Source organism: Netta rufina, assembly GCF_964035555.1.
Source record: "Netta rufina genome assembly, chromosome: 1".
Classification (NCBI taxonomy): domain Eukaryota; kingdom Metazoa; phylum Chordata; class Aves; order Anseriformes; family Anatidae; genus Netta; species Netta rufina.
Genome location: NC_140123.1, coordinates 44,689,781 through 44,710,100, shown reverse-complemented (window position 1 = coordinate 44,710,100; position 20,320 = coordinate 44,689,781). Strand labels below are relative to the sequence as shown.

Sequence of the window (20,320 nt, the reverse complement as noted above, 5' to 3'; positions counted from 1 at the left end):
TTTGACGTGGTTAAGTGTCTTTTTTCCAATTCATTTTCATAGTAGGTGTGCTGTGGTTAGCCATTCCAAAATTGAGTGATCTTAAGAAAAGGGCTAACAAGTATAACATGCTACATCTGTCTACTTTAGTTGCTTGTTCATTTTTGCTCTGCTGTTACTAAGCATATATCATACTCAACTTTCAGGTAATATAGCTGATAGATAGAGTAAGATTTGTGTTTGTTTTTTTTTTAATGTAAATTGTTGTATTTATTTGTCAGAGTAGACATCATAGTGGTGAGATTAGAGGGCTAATACTGCTTTCTGGCCATCTGTACAAAAAGAAATTGTGAAAATTTTTCACTCTAAGTGTTTTTTTCATTAGTTTTTAATTATGTTTTTTTTCTGCTTCGGTATCTTTTTGAGCTCTCATAAAGTTAATGGAGGTTGAACAATGTCTCAGTAATGTTCCGTCTGTTTTTAAAATATTTCATCATTGCTGCTGCCAAACTTAGCTTTGTATGTGTATTATCTTACTAGTGTCCAAACCCTTGTGCTTTTAGGCCAACAAAGACTTACAAATTTATGAATGTCATGTTTTGTGTCCTCTACCAAATTCTGTGCTGCTCTTCAGTCTATCCATTTCCCTCACAGTCACCCACTTCAAGCAAACGTTCTCCACAAAGGAATCACTTCTTTCTGTATGTGTTCCCTTTCAGGTCGTTATTCTGTCTTCATACTATATTCCTCTGTTCCACATTTCTATGTGTCCACATCTTCCTTTCTCTTACCCTTTAGAACATACTCTTCTTCCTCCTACTTTTTTGCCTTCAGTGTAGCTAAAAGCAGAACACACAGGTAACCCCTCTTTTTGCACATCAGCTGCTAAAGAACTGGTAGGTAAATGTGGGCTGACACTTCTTTATTCCAACATAAAACAATCTATTCTTATTTCATTAGATAAACTTATTTTTGAAAGTGCATACAAGTAAGTATATATAGTGCTCCTATTCTCTAGGGTCAGAGTTCCCAGACATGGAGTTATTCTGGAGTCACTTGTTCATCAAATTCACAGTTCAAAATAATTTTGAAGTGTAGGTAGCCATTCATTATAAGACTCAGATTCTGGTACAGTTCTTATAGTCTCCTGTTCGTTTTATTGTGATTTATGTAAAAATTTTAGTCGTAGTGTTTCGTAGTTCTTTCTTTTTGTCTCTCTTGCTCTTTCTATTCTGAGTCATCACTGCAATCTTTCTTTCTTTGCTTCTTGCTCATGCTGCTGGTTTTTTTCATTTATTTTGTTAAAATGGTAAATTGATTTTCTTATACTTGTCCATATTTGGGAGGCATAAATATTACACTTGTCCAGATCGTTATACAGGAAAACATTTTGGGGAGGATTGTTCTTTCTCAATTCTGTGAATTTAATGGAGAACAGGTTTTTAGTTCCTTATTAGAAAGTTACTGGAGGTGGGTGGACCCTCTCTTTCTTTTATGGTTCTGTAGACAGCTAACTCAGGAGGGCCACAGCAGTATTGCTTCTGGTCATTGTACTAGAGTACCAACCACATAAGGCTTTGATCACTTCATCAATTAAACAATTTTGTTAAGTACATAATCAACATCCTCGCTACAGATTTTTTTTTTAATGCTACAATTCATTGCTCTATATTTTGTATGCCTATACATACACACATATTTATTACTGTACCTACTGTAACAGAAATGTAATCCTACAATAATATAATTACTCATTTTTATTCAATAGCAATTCCTGAGTTTAGTTGAAAAAGGTACTTGATCTGGTTCCCTGTAACAAGAAGGTATAAACTCAAATATCTGGTACAATTTTTCAAGCTTCTGTTCATTTAATAAGTAAGATGTTGCTTCACATAAGTAAGATGTTGCTTGGCAGATGTTCCATATAGTATCTGAACATAATGAATGTGTTTCAGTTAGTGAAACCGTAGTAATACTAGTATATACGTTATATGTTGCATATGCATGTAATGATACAAAATTAATTTATTTTTGATATAGGGGATGTCCTACTTTGGTGCAAGCATTACCAGGTCCTAGTACACAAGTTACTGCTGGAAGCAACCATACAGCTATTCTCTTAACGGATGGCCAGGTTTTCACATTTGGAAGTTTCTCAGTAAGGAAATAATAACGTTTACTTATGGGAATAAACTGGTAATCAATGTATTGCTCAAAGGCCTTTCAAAATTGTTTAATTATACTTGCAAGCATAGAACAACTCATGGATTCTGCATGTCTTTTATGTCTGTGTCTCATGTTTAAAAATGGGGCCTCTAATATTGTTGTGTTTATAAAAGCATGGTACCAGGGATTCTTGGCAGGTTTGAGGTGGAACAGTTTTCTCAAACTCTTTATTGTTACAAGCTCCATTGCAAATAAGTATCTATTGGATATTCTATTACCTGCATTAGTTGGAAAAGTAACAGGGTCACCTTTTCTTCCATAGAAATGGCAATGAATTGCAGAAGTTGTACTTACAATTTAGGAGAAATTATTGATCAGTACAACACAGCATGACTGTGGTACTTTTCTTTCATATCCACCTGGCATGTACTCCCCCATGTCCATTGAGATCAATTTATATTTTCACTGAATAAGCACTTCAACATCATTTAATCCCCCTTCATCCTGACTTCAGGTCTTTATTTCGCCTTGTCCTTGAAATGCTCCCTCACTACAGTTTTTCCAGGGTAATTTGTTGTTAGTATTTTCCCCAGAATGTTCTTTTAACAAATACTCGAGTGTAGAATTGTTTTTATAAGTTTTAAAAACAATGTATTGCCAAACACAACAGATACATCACCTTTTGGAGTCTGTATCTTTTTACAGAAAATGCGAAAAAGGTGAAGATTGAAATTTTAGAATTGAAAATTTCATTTTTAATTAAAACTGTGCCCCAGATGACTCTTATATTAGTTAATAATCATTGTTTTTCACACTTCGAGTTAGATCTTCAGTCTTTGTCAAAAGTGACTTGAGTATATAAAGGCTTAAACTTTGTTGACTTTCTGTGAAACTTAGCTCCTGAAAATCCAAATTCACTTTGAGAAATAGGATTTTAAAACCTGTCTGTTGATTGAGTCTTTTTGTTAAAATAAATAAATAATAAATAATAATAAATCACCCAGAAACAAAAGAGGCTTTGAGGCCATATTTAGACCACCTGTCCTATGTCTTTACTCTTATCTAGTCTTAATACTATCAGACTGTAAGTTCACTAAGAGTTTTATAAAGTCAGGCAAGCCCAAGAGCAAGCATATTATTTGTAAGTGTCTTCACTAAACAAACAACTTCACTGTTGTTTACAGTTTGAAGTATTCTCTTATAGCATACAGTTTCATTTTCAAATAAAAATGTGATGAATAATTTCTAAATAGGCAAAAAATGAGATGAAAGCAAAAAAGGTAAATTTTTCAATACTGAGATTTTTAGGAAATAGTTTACAAAATAAAAAGGTATGTTACAATTTGCCTTATTTGCTAATATGGTTTTAGTTATGACTGAAGTGTAAGGGGAAATTGAGATTGATGGATATGTATGGTTAAAAAAAAAGTGGGCTGTACAATTTCACCTACCTAGAGGGATACACATTAGTATCTATACATCTTTTTTAATAGAAAAACTTCACTGAAAATTAACTTACTAGTTAATACTGTATTCATATAACATGTAAATAAGCAGGAAAAAGAATATAAGTAGTATGTGTCAGTGCATGTATATTCATTATACATACATTACATACATGCAGTATAACTTTATTGTTTTTCTTTCTTGGTTCAACTTTAACAAGTTTCTGATTGTGCATATGTGAATAGTGAATTCTCTTCATTCAAAATTAGTTCAAATGTAAACTTTAAAGACTGGACCAAACTTCTAAATTAGATTATCCTCATCAGTCTCTTCCTCATTTGTCTCTCCCAAACAAAAGTGGTGGTTTTGCTTCAATACAGAATATAATGAAAGGATGATGGTATGTCAAAAAATATTAAATATGCCTGAGAAATGGTATTACAGTATTGTGTGTACTTACTCTTCAGGTTTTGTAAACTCAGGAGTGTAGAAGTAATTTTATTTTCAGAGGTTGTCAATTTGGAAGTTTTATTTTAGCAATCGTGATGTTTTTAATTAAAGAAACTATTGATTGGTGAGGGAAACTACATGGTGTTAGAAAACGTGCAAATTTTGTTTCTTCAGGGAGGTATTGCAGTACTTGGAGTGCCATATTTGTTTGTCTTCCTATTTGTAGAATGGAGATCTCAAAATTCCAGTCCATATTCTCAGTTCTGGATTTGGATTTTATGATGTGACTTCCCAATTAGATGTGAATAAGCTATCTCTGAAACTGAAGCAGGGATTGGAATTGTAATTCTCTGTTCTATGGAGTTTCCCACAAATCTGCAATTTTGGGCATTTTTTTCCCCCTACACCTTTTTTTTAATTCTTGGCTTTATGAACTTTATCCATGAAGCTTAGTCTGACCGTGTTCCTGTTCAGTCTCACCTGTAGTTAATATTTAGTGTTATGTAGAGAGAGAGAAGTAACCTGCTGGGCAGAATGTATTTGCTATACATGCATGTTCTTCTCTTCTAGCATTTTAAATTATAAATTACCTTAACTTCATCGGTACTGAATTAATTTTTTTTGCCTGAGTGAAGCAGATGAAGTTTAAGCAGGTTTATTGCATCAGTTCTTACTAGATTTTAAACTAAAAAAGAGGTAGATTTAGATTAGATATAAGGAAGAAATTCTTCACTCAGAGGGTGGTGAACAGGTTGCCCAGAGAAGCTGTGGATGCCCCATCCCTGGAGGCGTTCAAGGCCAGGCTGGCTGGGGCTTTGAGCAACCTGGTCTGGTGGGAGGTGTGTTCCAACCCCATGGCAGGGGGTTGGAACTAGATGAGCTTTAAGGTCCCTTCCAACCCGAACTATTCTGAGATTCTGGGATTCTAGATACTTAAGCGCTTAGGTCCATCTTTCAGTTAGCTCGCTGTAGATTGGAAATGAAACCCTAGATCTTCAGGTCAGGATGTTAATGAGCATATTCAGGGGTGCTTGCTTAGGCACTTTATACTCTTTAGCTCAAATTTGATGTGCTAATAAATTTCAAGGAACCATTAAGAGTTATGTGTTTTGTCAAACTAAAAGTCCATAGAAGTTCAGAACTGAGTTTAATTTAGGCTGTCTGAATAAGTTCCTATCAATTAATTCCTTGTTTAGCACTGAAGTTATTCAAATATTGAGTATTTAAATAGAATAAATGCTGTTATATTTGATTCTGAAGGTGGAAATGAATGTTCTCCCTAATGGAGTGTTTGAGTTCCATTAAAAAAAAAATAATAAAATAACTGAATAAGGAGGGGAGAGTATTTCTCAAAAGCTTGCTTTATATACACGTCTAGTGCTTCACTTAAAGTAGTCATTATTTTCTGAAGGTAATTTTGTGGTAAGCTCTCTCTTCCAGATTACTTATTTTTTATGCTTTAACTGTGTAAGTAACCTGCTTATCTCTGAGACTTGGTGTTAATTACCAATTTTATATTCTCTCTATAGAAAGGTCAGCTTGGTAGACCAATTCTGGACATGCCCTACTGGAATGCAAAACCAGCACCGATGCCTAATATAGGCTCTAAATATGGACGCAAAGCAACATGGATTGGAGCAAGTGGAGACCAGACTTTCCTCCGGATCGATGAAGCTCTCATTAATTCTCATGTGCTTGCTACATCAGAGATATTTGCAAGCAGGCATATAATAGGCAAGAAATCTTCTAGAATATTTTAAATGCTTACAAAGTTATTGGAGAAGAATCAGATTCAGGCATGCAAACAATAAAGGAGCAACAAATTGAAAAAGTGAATAGAGCAAATTAAAATATTTTAACATTGTAGTTATACTGAGCATGGCTCATGGCTCCCTTAGAAATGTAGTTTTATTAAAAATAAGATTGTTAAGTCTAAGCTTTTTTGCACTTCACATTTTTTGCAATCTTACTATGGTTTATTATTTGCTGTAGCGGTATCTGTTCTTCGCTACTACATTAATGCTTCATGCATAGAATATGCCATGTAATGAGCGAAGTCTTTTTTATGTTTTTTTATTTTTATTTTTCTCCCCCTTGATCTAGGTTTGGTACCAGCCTCAATATCAGAACCTCCTCCTTTTAAATGTCTTCTGATAAACAAAGTAGATGGCAGTTGCAAAACATTCAATGATTCTGAGCAGGAAGACCTTCAAGGTTCTGGTGTGTGTCTGGATCCTGTCTATGATGTTATTTGGAGGCAAGTGTGGATTATAGCTCCTCAAGTCATAGTATAAAATCCTTTAAAATTATTTTGGGAGGCTGGAGATTTGATTATGCTCATTTCCTGAGTAAACAAAAAAAACAGTTCTGAGTCTTCTATGCATCTTATCATTCTCATTCCAACCTCATGATGTTTGGGGAATCCCAGTGTATTCTGCTTATTTTCTTTTTTATTCTTCCCTAGATTTCCTTCATCTATTTAACATTGTACTGACTACTTGAATTTTCTTGACATTCCAGTTTCTACAACATCGTGTCTTTCATCTTTGTTTTTCTCTCTCAAGCATTAGTGATTAAGACTTAAACAGGAGAAGGAATAGAATAATAGTATTCTTTTCACCTCTGATATTTTGAGGTTAAACTAAAGATGTTTACACAGATAGTACAGGCATTCAGGTTACAGTTGTCTTTGAGTGTTGCATTCAGTGGAGTCGTTTACCAGGTATAGATCATAAACCTTTGTTCCAAAACATAACATCAGATGCTTCTCTAAAGAGTTATTTTATAGCTGTATTAGACAGTATTTGGGACAGAGAGTTGAACTGATATCTGGGTGCAAGTGGTGGGTGATTACACTTATTTTTGAAGACTTGCTCAAAACACAGTAATCACTTAAAGTTAGAATAAAGCAGGGAACCAGCTAGTCAGCATTCATCTGGAAAAGATACTATCACGTAGGAGCATATCTTGAAAAGATCATCGTGTCCAGGCTACTTGCATTCTACTTTGGATGCCTTCATCCAAAATTGAGGCTTCAGAACATAATATGGGAACTTAACATTGAAGCATGCATGTTTGCTAGGCATATTTCTTTATGATCTCTAAAATTCCTTGGGTGGATGTAGTCCTGCATTGTGCACATCCCCAGTATTGTTGGAGTTTAATTCTCCAGTTTAAGTTTTCAATCTCCAGACTAAGTTCTTACGTGAATTATGATGAGATTTGAAATAAGGAAAAGTAGCACCCACACCCTTTCAAACTTTTGGTTGTGGTATTATCAGCATGACTAAAAAACACTGAAAGACCCGATTTGTGAGTTATTCCTGGCCATAAGAAAGCAGGAAGTTTCAGGGTGGAAAAAGGCAGGTGAAGACACTCAACTTGATGTAAAACAATAATGGTTATTCAGCTTGACAAATTTCAAACTCAAGTTTCACATTATAAGAAAGTAACTTAAAGGTGATATTATGGGTAAATGTGGGTTGTTAAGATGATGTTCTATTGCCTTTCAAAAATTTGGAAAATAGAAGTAAATCTAGAGCTTCAGGACATAACTATGAAGAATGGATTCTGGAAGTCTCTGTTTGCAGATTTATTTCTGTGTTATATTCCATACTTGTTTAATAGAAAATATTAAAGCAGTCTAAAGAAGAGATGTTAATAAATCACACAGAATCACACAGAATTTCTAGGTTGGAAGAGACCTCAAGATCATCGAGTCCAACCTCTGACCTAACGCTAACAGTCCCCACTAAACCATATCCCTAAGCTCTACATCTATATGCCAGTTGGTAGTGAAATATGTGGTATATTAATTATAATTCAAGGGCAGTTTTATTCATGCCTATTTAAATGAAAAGGGCAGTTCCTTTGTACAAACTTTTTAATTTTAAAGATATTCTTCACAGTTTTGTGAATTTTTTTAGTTAGTAGTGTGGATAAATTCAAGTGGTTAAATCATTTCATGTATCTTTATATACATATATGCATGTATATAAATTTAGACATTGCTAAATTGTTGAAATCCTGAATAGATGTAGTGTCCTGTAATATCTTTAGTTAAAACTTTCCTTCTCAGTTACTTATACCATCTTAGTCCCTTTTGGATTTTTAGTACAGTGTACCAAGTGAAAATTTATTTTCTCCTTAATCAGAACACTCCCATAGGCCTGTGTCTTTTAACTGTTTCTTCCTTTTACATAGTTATATCAAAAACTTCATTTTCTTTTTGTGCATGTTGATCTATAGTATAGAAAGTCTTTCTATTCCGTTGTTCATGCTGCCATTTTCTATGATCCTTTAAAAACTCACAATGGGATCTTATACATTCTAAAAGCCCAAACAAAATATGTGGATTTCTCAAGATCTTTTTAAACTTGTTTAAAGGTGAGTAGCTTTTTTACGTTCACTTTTCATCTTTATCATTCTTGAGCACATCTGCCATTATGTCTAGTACTTTGCTACTTAATTCATGCTTCTTAATAGATTATACCATTTTAATATTTATTAGGTTTGAAAAGTGCCTAACATTTTCTACAATATGCAAATCCATAATATGATCGTTTTACTTGAAGTACAATAAGAATGTTGTCTCTCCATTTGCCTAGTGTTAAGCCAGTAAAGCTTATATGCATTTGGTGTAATGATGTGCACTTTTAAGAGTTTGTACTGGAATATCTACATTTTACATTAAAAAGCTTACTTAATTATCAGTTAGTTTTTTGTATTTTTTTTTTAAGTAGGTGAAAGGGTTTTTTTTTTTACTCTGTTTTGTCTTGCTCTAGGTTTCGACCAAATGCTAGGGAACTGTGGAGTTACAATGCAGTAGTTGCCGATTCCAGACTTCCCTCAGCTCCAGACATGCAATCCCGGTGTAGTATTTTGAGTCCAGAACTTGCTCTACCAACAGGTTCCAAAGCTCTAACCACCAGATCTCATGCAGCTTTGCACATTCTAGGTACACATTTATAGTTGATAAGTCAGAAGCTTAGGTGAAATAGACACATTACTTAATGTATAAATGAACTGTAGTGTAACAGCTTTCTGACTTCTTTTTTTTTTTTTTTTTTAAGTTAAAATCTTTTAATTTTTCACCATTGTTCTTAACACTTATGATCTGGCTGACATTCATTTATTTTAATCAAAATAATTTTCTTCTGCCATCTTAATGATGCTAGATGATTTTAGAGTTCTGATGGAACCTGCAGAGGTAAGCAGAATACAGTAAGAGAGCTTCCTAGATAAACTTTTTGGACAGTCTGCAGTCAATACTCGAGTTAACTTGCAGTCTCCAAAAAAAAAAAACAAAAAAAAAAACAGAAAAAGCACCCTTAAATGTGCAATTTTGAAATTAATTCAGTATCTGTAACTAGAATTACTTTTTGCAGCTTTGTATAGTCAGCCATTAAGAGTAATATGATTTCCTTTTTTAATCTAAAAAGCCCACCAAAATGAAAAATAATCCTGTAGTATTCATGTATAAATTGGCCATAACCAACATGTCCAGTGCTTCAAAGCACAGCTTTGGAAATTATTTTAGGTTACTTGCTCAGAGATTGTAATGTGTTCATTGTCCTGTGTGTTAGAGACAGGATAAATTTTAACTTGAACAGTATTTTTTGTGTTCAAGTCAGAATAACGTATCTTAGGTAACCATGTATATGAAGCATAAAGCTTTCTATGAGGGCTCTCAAATCTGCCCATTGTTCATTTGTTACTTCAGCTCTTTTTTTGTGGTAACATGGGAAGTAAAAGTAAAACCAACAAACAATGAGGGTGTTGCTGGCTATTTATTTACCATTAGATTAAATCATGTTTCTTGGTTATTCTGGAAATTGAATCAATTAAGTGACTTCGATCTTCAACAGGAAACCTTCAGATTTTATAGCAGTGACCCATAACCTAATCAAAATTAAAATGATACTTAGTAGACTACATGTGGTTTAGGGACAAAGCAGCTAGGTTGCTTTGATCTTCTTAACTAGGATTCATTTCCATTTCACTGATCATAATTAACAGTAAGAAATGTTAAGTGTTTCTTGGTTTTGCTTTCTTTTAGGTTGTCTTGATACTTTGGCTGCTATGCAGGACTTAAAAATGGGTGTAGCAAATACAGAAGAAGAGACTCAAGCAGTAATGAAAGTTTATTCTAAAGAAGACTATAGTGTTGTTAACAGATTTGAAAGTATGTACACAGTAAAATTTTATAGCATAAATTAATCAAGCTTGTGGAATAAAAGACTAGGGTAGATTAACTGTATTTTTTTATTATTGTGATATTTTTTTTCTCTTTAGGTCATGGAGGTGGCTGGGGTTATTCAGCCCACTCAGTAGAAGCTATCCGTTTCTGTGCTGATACAGATATTTTGTTAGGTGGTCTTGGTCTTTTTGGAGGTAGGGGTGAATATACTGCAAAAATAAAGGTAAGTTGTTTGGTTTTGTTTTAAATAATTTTATGTCTCAAATTCAGAACTTTAGAAATGCCACCTGCAAACATGATTAATTTTATTTCTTGATGAATGAGTGGTCTCCTGTATATTAAAAGCATTAGTAATAGAACTGGCACCAGGCTTCTTAGTGAGAAGTAATGAACCTTACACAGGTAAGGTGGATGAAGTAGAGAACTGAGAATTACTATTCTTAATGGTCAAGAATTAGACCGTTCTTAAGTTCACTAAATGCTATGCCATCTTACGGGTGCCTGGATCTGATACAGCAGTGAGTAGAATAGTTCTGTGATCATTTTCATGAAGCTCAGAACATTTGCAGAAATTTTGTATTGTGGGCTTCAAGTTAGAAACACATCATGTGTTGGGATACATGGGGAACTGCTTTTCAAAAACAGGAAAAGAATACTTATCAATAGCTGGAATTCTTTTAGTAGCAGCTGAACCGTTGCTTCCCACAGTTGCTGTCATTTCTTTCCCAGATTGACCTCTGGATGGCTTTTCAGCTGGGATTCCTCAATTGAAAATGAATTGAAATAGCACCAAGCATACAACTTGTGTTTGCTTTGTGCTGAGCATAAAGATGATTAGGACTGGAGCATGTGTACTGATGTAAATAATTAAATAAATTGGTTTTGAATTGGAAAAAAAAGCTCAAGTAAACACAGTGCGATTACAAGAGCAATCGTTTCTGATAAATACCTTCTGTTCTTGCATTTAATAGGGATTTCAAAAACTCCCTGAAAAACATTAAAAAGGAAGGAAAATAGCTGTAGGAGATTTCTGTTTGATCTTTATGTAAGAAATATGTTACTGTTGTCATATGTCTATCATTTAATAGGTAATTGAGTTTCTTTTTCTGTTTTCAGATGAATAGGGCTACTAATTATTATGGTTTATTTTAGGGAAATTGATGGTACGTGGTTAGCATTTACATTTGTGTAAGACAACTGGAGAGCTGAAATAAATAGTTGTAATTTATTCTAGTTTAATACAGTCACTTAGAATTACAAATGATTAAGGAAATCAAAGAAAGTTAACCCGAAAAGCATTACTAAGGTTTAAGTACTAAAGATTGTAACCCTGACAAAGCATTCTTGTATTATTTGTTCAATTTGTTTCTGGTTGTCTAAGATTAGCTTATGACCAAAATAAGATTTGCCAGTCCTATCACAGATAAACTACATACTAAATAGGGTCTTATAAGTCATAGGTATGTATTTTGGGCCTCTCTCAAGCTGATCAAATTGAAGAAGTGATTTTTGACTGATTAAGAAGCCCAAGTTCTTTTGAAAAGTGTAACATCTTTTGTCCTAGTCAAGAACTGTTCATGATATTACTGACAGGCAAGCTGTCCTTTTCCAGATAAGCTGAGTATATCTCCAGATAGAAAACCTTCATATTCTGCCAAACTTTGCCTTTTTTAGATGCCCTGTATTTGTCTTGTCTGCAAGATTTACAGAGTTTCTCCACTTAAGATTAGAATATATTTGGGCATAAGGCTGGGAGATCAGTGTCAATTGCTGTTTTTTAATAGTTCATGACATTACAAAATCCTGACTTCCAGGTGAGAATTTGCCTATCAGTAACAGTGACTAGCAGTTATTTTTGGGAAGGGGAAAGAATAATATTGAACAGTTTCTGGAATACAAGACAGGAAAAAGTGGTGGCATGAAGTTTGTAACAGCTGAGACATACTTTTACCTTTTTTCTTATTCTACCAGTTGTTTGAATTGGGTCCAGATGGGGGAGACCATGAGACTGATGGTGACCTTCTTGCTGAAACAGATGTCTTAGCATATGATTGTGCTGCTAGGTAAGATATTTCCCTTACTACTCATATTGAAAGGATGCTTTGAAAGATGGAAGAATTTACCATTGAAATAATCCGTGACTAATTCTTTTAAATCTTAAGTATTAAGACCCATGTGTATAATACTAGTTTCTTAAACGTTCATGAATAACTCCTAAGAATCTATGCATAAACTCTTGAAATTTACTAAAAAAATTACCCTCTTACATTAGTTGTAGTAATACGTATTAAATGTAATTAGCTTGGTGTACATTTTAAATTAACTTTATCTCCATTGTTTGCATTTCATATCTGATTGTTTCAAAATGCAAGACCATGCTAGATGTAAGCATTTGCAGGTCCTTCTGAATTTAAAACAAAGAAAAAGTAAAATTTACTAGTGTTTTTCAACAAATTATTTTTAAATGTCAAATGTAAATAGATACTTGAGATTAATAAATTAATTCCCATTAATTTTGAATTTTCTTTTATAAATGGTATAATTTGTTAAAGATCAATATATAAACTAATTCAGTTATATATATTTTGTGAACTTATTCCTTCCAGAGAGAAGTATGCAATGATGTTTGATGAACCTGTACTCCTACAAGCTGGCTGGTGGTATGTAGCCTGGGCAAGAGTGTCAGGACCTAGCAGTGATTGTGGATCTCACGGACAGGCCTCTATTACTACGGATGATGGGTATTTTTTTTTCTGTATTTTTTAATGCAGAAGAAGAGATCTAATATTACTTGAATAATTGCTTTTGTTGTTGTTGTTTTTCTCTTTCAGTGTTGTCTTTCAGTTTAAAAGTTCTAAGAAATCAAATAACGGTACAGATGTTAATGCAGGGCAGATTCCACAGTTACTCTACAGGTAATATTTTGACCTCTATTTAGAACAATTTAATGACACAATTTTTAAGCAGAGGCCCTATTTAAACAAGTATATATTTCATAGCATTGTTATTATCTAAAGTTAAGGAGATCAGTATCTGAAAAATTGACGTAAAACTTAGTATCTAAGAAAAGCATTAAGTACATTATACCACCATGTATTTCTTAGTGGTTTTTCTTTAAAAGCTTATTCTTTGTATGTTATGTTCTGAGACATTCTGTGTTTCCCATGCAGAGAGTGCTAGGTGACAGTGCTTGGCAGGGGGGTTGGACCAGGTGATCTCCACAGGTCCTTTCCGACTTCAAACATTCTGTGAGGCTTTCATTTTTTTAAAAATGACTTTAATCATAAAATCATAGTTCTATAGAGCTTTGTGACTTCATCCAACGTTTCACTTCTAGTTGGGAAGTATTCCCTTTAGTATGCTTCACTTTTTGAGTAGTATAATATTAAACAGATTTTCAGATTGCATTACTGTAATGAAAAAAAGCTAAAACGAGTTGTGCTTTACAATTAGCTACCCTAATTTTATTGTCCCCATGATAAATGTTATGCAAGTGGTTTTAAAAAGCAAGAACTCTTTCACTCCATTATGTATCTTTCAGATTTCCTCAGATATATACAAAACCTGATACATGTATAAATATATATATTCTTATATATATATATGTTAATTGAACCATATGTATACATCAGGTCCCTTGCTATGTCCTTTTTCAATATGTCCTTTTTATGGTCCGTTGTCAGAGCAGCTGACTTTTCCAGGTAAACTCTGTGTTCATAAATGCCTCTCTATCCAGAGGAATGTTTTGACTGATGCGCATAAAGTCCTCGTACAATTTATTAATCGTTTGGTTAATTTCTGTGGAGGTATAGCTACAACCAAAGACAAGCAAACTTAGGGTCCTCTGAGGAAGGATGTGGCTGAAGAGCCACAAGTAGCACATGAGGAAAGGTGCTGCATTAACACGTGCTGCCTATATTGGTTTTGCTTTTATTGTGTGGGACTTTGGGACCCACCTTCAGATACTTTAATTCCAAACAACATCCTATACACTTCAGAGTTAAGAGTAGACTCAGGGATGTTATATCCCCAGGAAATAAAAATACTTTTTTATTAGGAACCAGAGTTCTTCAAGATGTTAGTATCCCTTTGGTCTCCTCTTCTTTTGCTTCCATATAGGTACATAAATTTTTGTCTTTTTTCATTGCAGTTTGAGTGAAATTGAAGTATACTTGAACTTGTATCTGCCTTCAGGAGGTGTGGACTGATTTTATCTCTGTGAATACTCAAAGACAAAAACATTTGGTTTTAATTCTGAGTGCTTGATATGCATTAGATATCACAAAGTAAAAATGATGACGTGGCCTACACATACTGAAACCCAGTATTCTTTGAGAAGTAACATTTCTAGTCCTAAAATTTTTATTTGAAGAAATACAGTAAATGCTTGTATAAATTTCACGTAGATCTCAAATTTATTCAGTTGTCACAATATTGCTAGTTGAACAGAATTCAAGTTATTTAATTGCTGGTCTAGAAGGGTTAGGAACTGGAGGAAGTTATGCTGAAATTGAGCATTTATGGATAACTCTGTTAAACCTTTCTTTGTCTGTTGTTCTTCAACAATAGAAACAGGAAAGCTTGGTGCAGAATTTAGGTCAGTTCTTAAATCTTAAATTGTCCTTCCAGGCTGCCAACAAGTGATGGTAGTGCCTCCAAAGGAAAACAGCAAACCAGTGAACCTGTGCATATTTTAAAGAGGTCTTTTGCCAGAACTGTGTCAGTGGTGAGTATTATCTGGAATCCTTTCTGTTTTGTGCATGTTCATTCATACATTCATACTTACAAAACCAAAAGATGTATGTGTGATAATCATTAGTGTTTTTTTTTTTTTTTTTTTTAAACCTGCTGTATCAAGCAGAAGTTACACTGTTATATAGAACTTCTTTATTTTGATTTTGTTCAATTGTTTTTATTATTTATTTGTTTTCTGAAGTTTGCGGACTTCAAATTTAAGCCTAAGCTAACCTTGGTATTAACCTTATGATGCAAACCTGGAAATATTTTTGTTTATAAGGCTTAGTTTACTTTTCATGTATGAATTTCTTAGTTTTCTTTCTGATTGGCTTTGTTTTGTTTTGTTTTGAGTTTTTACTTACTGATTGCATTCAATGTAAAAGCCCTTACTGCAAAGAAATTAATATTGGCAGATTTTAGTTTAGTTTAGTTTTGAAGGAGCTTAAATGTATTCTCTTTTCTGTGGCTTTTACATTGCCAATTAGTCATTGGTAAGATTCATTTTCCTCTTGGATGCTTTCCAGTATGCACTGAGTATCAGCATTTAATTAAACTCTGATAAGATGAGGTAAGGAGTATTAATAGCTACAACGCCCTGCAACTATTACTAGGAGATAGTGTGCAGTTCTTCACATACAGCAGGACTAGCAGAAAGCTAGTCAAATTTTGAGGCGTAATACACTCCATTGAAATGATGTATTATGATGCAGAGTAAGGCTGATTCCATCTTTGTGTTTTCCATTTTTGTGTTTTTTACAGTCCCTTACTTACCTGTTACAAGCAATGATTATTTGTTGTTCAGTTTCATCCTTTTTTCAGTTTCATCCCATAAAATATATTTTATGCTGCATTATGTGTACTGTCAGTATTCTTAACTAACAGTTACATAGAAATTATTGACTACATACAGACATGTTCAGTCAGGTTTTCTTAACCATTTTTTTTTCTCATTTATATATTCTGTATTTTTTCAGTATTCTCTAATGATCAGAATGATCTTCCAGTTTTCAGGTTAATTCTAGAAATTTGATATGATTTGTGTTTTTAGTAATCATATTATTAGAATGTATTAATAGCTACTCTAAATAAGTATACTTTAAAATTTTCTCATTAAACTAGGGACTACTGTGGCTTTTAATCCTTCACATTGTATCTTCCTTCTTCATTATTTTGATGCTATTATCCCTCACCACAGATATGAATTGGCATATGAGTTTTATCATTCTAGAGAATCAGGCATTGTGGACATTGCATACATAACTGAACAGTCAGTGTGTTTGTTGCAGCTTGAAGGTATACCTGCACCTTGTAGGTAATCAATACCAAATACTTGTAGGGAACCTTCTGAGGTACAGCTGTATGAAACTAACACATTTCATAACAGTAGAAACAAATTTTTGGATAAACAAAACTTTGTAAACCCTCAGGTTCCTCATGGATTACCAAGTGCTTCTGTTGAAATTTCCAAACACTGTAAATGTGATATAGTTCCCATGATCTTACAGATCATAACTGCTTAAAAGCAAGGCAAGACCAGCCCTGATACATTACCATTATGGCAAAAATGTATTCTGTTAAAAGTAAGTATCACACTATTCAATGCAGATAAAACAAGTAAAATTTACTGAAAAATCTGTATTACAAATGAATACAAACAGCTGTTGGTTCTTAAATAACTGAGAGACTTCCACATACCCGTTATTATAATGTATTATAAATTGCTTTTAGGACAGTAATACAGTGAAATTATTCCCTACCTTCTCATTTTGTGTATTCTCAAATAAATAGGTTTTGTGTCTTGTATGTTAGATTCATGTAGGTATTTAATCTTTTCAGATTAAATACTGATATAGATGTTTGCGTTTCATCTTATTCTGTTGCTGAAAGTTCATTTTTTTGTTTTGTTTTTTACACAAAATCTGTCTTCCTTTACACTTCATATCCTGAAATAGGAATGCTTTGAGTCTTTATTGAGCATTCTTCACTGGAGCTGGACAACACTGGTGCTAGGAGTCGAAGAACTTCGTGGACTTAAAGGCTTCCAATATACTGCTACTCTTCTGGATTTAGAAAGATTGCGTTTTGTGGGTACTTGCTGTCTGAGGTTGCTGAGGGTCTACACCTGTGAAATATATCCAATATCAGGTAATTTCCTTAATTCACTTGTTTCGTATTTATCGGCAAATAATAATATACAGGACAGGACATTGGCAAGATTGATCTATTACTGTAGAGTGAGCTGTAAGATGAAATTGCTTCTACAGATATTTTTATTGGAGCAATTAAGAGACTTAATTGCTCCAATAGAAACGGGATATTGAAATGGGATATTGAGGTGGGTCAGAAATGGGATATTTGCAGCTAACCGTATAACCAAGTGTCCAATACCACATGTTTACACTGAAACTTATGTATATTTTAATTTTTGTTTTGCTTGACAGTTGAGTTCTTTTAATCCATTTTGTCTTCATTTCTCCCATTTCTGTGCATAGTACGTGCTTTGGTAGTGAGCACAATTTAAATTTGAAAGACAGTAAATGTTTTTCATGCCTGTAGTTTAACAATACTTATATTAAAATTCAGCATGTATTATGAAAGACTGGAAAATTGGAAGTTTTTGATGTGCAGGTTTCTTTGATGTAGCTTAACACACCCTTCGCTATTTTGCTTTGTGAAATTAACATTTCTAAATATACATTAATTAATGTTGCTAACTTCTAGTTGTTTTATTTGCATGTATAATGTGCATTTTATATGAAAATGTTTAATTTATTGAACATGAATGCTCTTCTTTTTTATAACCTAGCTACGGCTAAGGCGGTTGTAGAAGAAACCAGCAAGCTAGCAGATTGCATTGGAAAAACGAGGACCTTGCTGAGAAAAATCCTATCTGAAGGAGTTGATCATTGCATGATCAAGTTGGACAATGATCCCCAAGGATATCTCAGTCAGCCCCTGAGCCTTTTAGAAGCTGTTCTTCAGGAATGCCATAATACATTCACAGCTTGCTTTCATTCTTTTTATCCAACACCAGCTCTCCAGTGGGCATGTCTTTGTGACTTGCTCAATTGTTTGGATCAGGTACATGAAAGTTTCACAAGTGAACATTACAATGTAGCTTGCTCTTGTGCTCAAAGAAGCAAAGCAGTTTTAAAATTCTTTATTGCTTTTGTGTATTGCTTTTTTTGTATCATGGTTTGCAATTCAAATTCTGCTGTGGTCAAAAAAACTGCTGCACACTGCTTTTTCAGTGTGTAGTCTATGCTTTATATGTGAATATATGTGTGGAATTTTTGATACTAATAATTCGTCACTAATAAACAAGTAATTTCTCATTATTAAATGTTGCAACAATGCTGTGATCCAGCAAAGTAGATGAGAAGCTGGGAATATTATCCTATAATCAGCAAGTTTTTCCTAAGCGTCTTGCTTATTCTGAATGAGCATCCCGCATCTAAGTCGCTCACTTGCATTAAATGAGATATAAACAATTTGTTTCTTTGCTTGAAAATTCATGTAGTATATTAAAATCCAAGGAGGAAACAGTTCGTTAGCATATTATTCTAATTAAATTTTAATTATAAGAAGACTTCAAGGTAGTATCATGATTTCAAAAGTAATTTAATGGGTTTATTGTTTTAAAACATATGTCATAAAACAAATTTTAATTATTCCAGCTTGAAAGATCTGAATCAAAGCTCAGGAGAGAAGATAATGTAAAATTCACAGCAAATCTAAAACTACATGAAATTGTTTATTTAAGCTATTTCTATAATTACTATAAAACCGGAAATTTCCTTTCAAAAGTTTTTCTTCCTCATTGACTTTGAATGTAACAGTGCATTTCTATTTATTCCCTTTTATGTTTTTAGGACATCCAAGAAGCAAATTTCAAAACCTCCAGTAGCCGGCTTCTTGCTGCTGTTATGTCTGCACTCTGCCACACTTCAGTGAAACTGACCTCTATTTTTCCAATTGCTTATGATGGAGAGGCATTGCTTCGATCAATGGTAAAACAAGTCAGCACTGAGAATGACTCTGCTCTGGCCCATCGTTTTCCTCTTTTGGTTGCACATATGGAAAAACTTAGTCAGGTTAGGATATGTTCTAAAAATTTAAAAACCTGTTTTACTTTGCAACAAATAAAAGTTACGTAATTTAAAATTTTAGTTTTATAAGGTTGTAGCTGAATTACTTAAGTGCTTTCTTTCTAAAAGATTTGTTTCAAAAATTTATTATTTTATCAAATTTTTATATTTTGGTCTGAATTACTCCAGTTCTTGCCTGTTTGAGAACAATGTTTGAGAAAAGATGTTTATTCTGGAATATTAAAATGGTAGAAATATAGTTTAGAGTTGTCTTCTGTTGCACAGTGTTCTCTGCAAGTTTCTCAGCTTTTGCACATGATCACAAGAAATAACTTGTGGATAGGTCCAGTGCTTTGAGGAATAGTCAGCACATCTTCAGTAAAAAATTCATGTTTCAAACTGAAGTTTTTAAAGGAGTAAACAAGCAGGTGGACAAGGGAAGTCCAGTTCATATAGTTCTACACCAGGTTGTTGAACTGTCAAATGCTGTATTTTTCAGAAATTTCGGAATTTCAGAAAAGATTTACAGGAATGAAAAAGGTAAAGATGATAAAGATCTAGGACTACTAAATAGTTTTCTTCACTTTAAAAGACAAGAAGGGTAAGGTCTTATGAAATTGTGAATGATGCATGAAGGGTAAATAAATGATAGTCATTGAGTCCTCCAATACCAAAACTTTGGAGTAACCAGAGACTTTAGCAGAAGGTAAGTTCAAAAAGTAGCTGTTCTTCCTTAAACATGCAGCTAAGCTGTGGAATATCTTTCTGCAGACCATTTCTATGATAAAAGTTTTCATGGATGTAAAAAACATCTGTGTAAGTTGATGAAGAAAAAAACTCACCAAAACCTGTTAAATGCAAAGATAATATTTCCATCTTGGATACAGGTGTTTCTTAACACCTAAAGATTGAAAGTGTTTGTGCAGCTATCTGTACAGGTTTGCTTGACATGATCGTCTTTCCTGGCTATTCACTATTGGATATTATTGTAAGACAGAATGGTGAGAAAGACAAGCCTTTGATTCCAATCAGTGTAGCTGATTCTATTTTTAATTACTGGGAATGACTTTCAGTAGGTATAACTATTTTGAAAAACAGTGGATGTCACTTAGGTAGAAGACACAGTAGGTACTTAAGTTTAGATTTGTTTAACGTTCTTCATTCAGTAAAGAAAATAAGCTCCCCATCACTGACTTCATCTTATCCTTTTGGACAGAACATTCTCTTTACTAACATCAAAGCCAAAAAGCTTCTG

At 33.5% G+C, this 20,320-nt stretch overlaps 1 protein-coding gene across 1 annotated transcript in view; it reads left to right on the top strand.

Moving 5' to 3' along the window:
- The window catches only part of MYCBP2 (MYC binding protein 2), a gene marked incomplete at its 5' end in the record, with an annotated part of 193,425 nt that overhangs the window by 79,079 nt on the left and 94,026 nt on the right, over positions 1-20,320 (top strand). Inside the window, 13 exons of the mRNA XM_084300818.1 lie at positions 2,020-2,137; positions 5,571-5,775; positions 6,145-6,304; positions 8,826-8,998; positions 10,100-10,225; positions 10,336-10,463; positions 12,212-12,303; positions 12,847-12,981; positions 13,072-13,155; positions 14,870-14,966; positions 16,930-17,122; positions 17,784-18,058; positions 18,850-19,071. Of these exons, the coding sequence (XP_084156944.1) occupies positions 2,020-2,137; positions 5,571-5,775; positions 6,145-6,304; positions 8,826-8,998; positions 10,100-10,225; positions 10,336-10,463; positions 12,212-12,303; positions 12,847-12,981; positions 13,072-13,155; positions 14,870-14,966; positions 16,930-17,122; positions 17,784-18,058; positions 18,850-19,071 (2,008 nt within the window). The remainder of the gene's footprint in view (positions 1-2,019; positions 2,138-5,570; positions 5,776-6,144; positions 6,305-8,825; positions 8,999-10,099; positions 10,226-10,335; positions 10,464-12,211; positions 12,304-12,846; positions 12,982-13,071; positions 13,156-14,869; positions 14,967-16,929; positions 17,123-17,783; positions 18,059-18,849; positions 19,072-20,320) is intronic.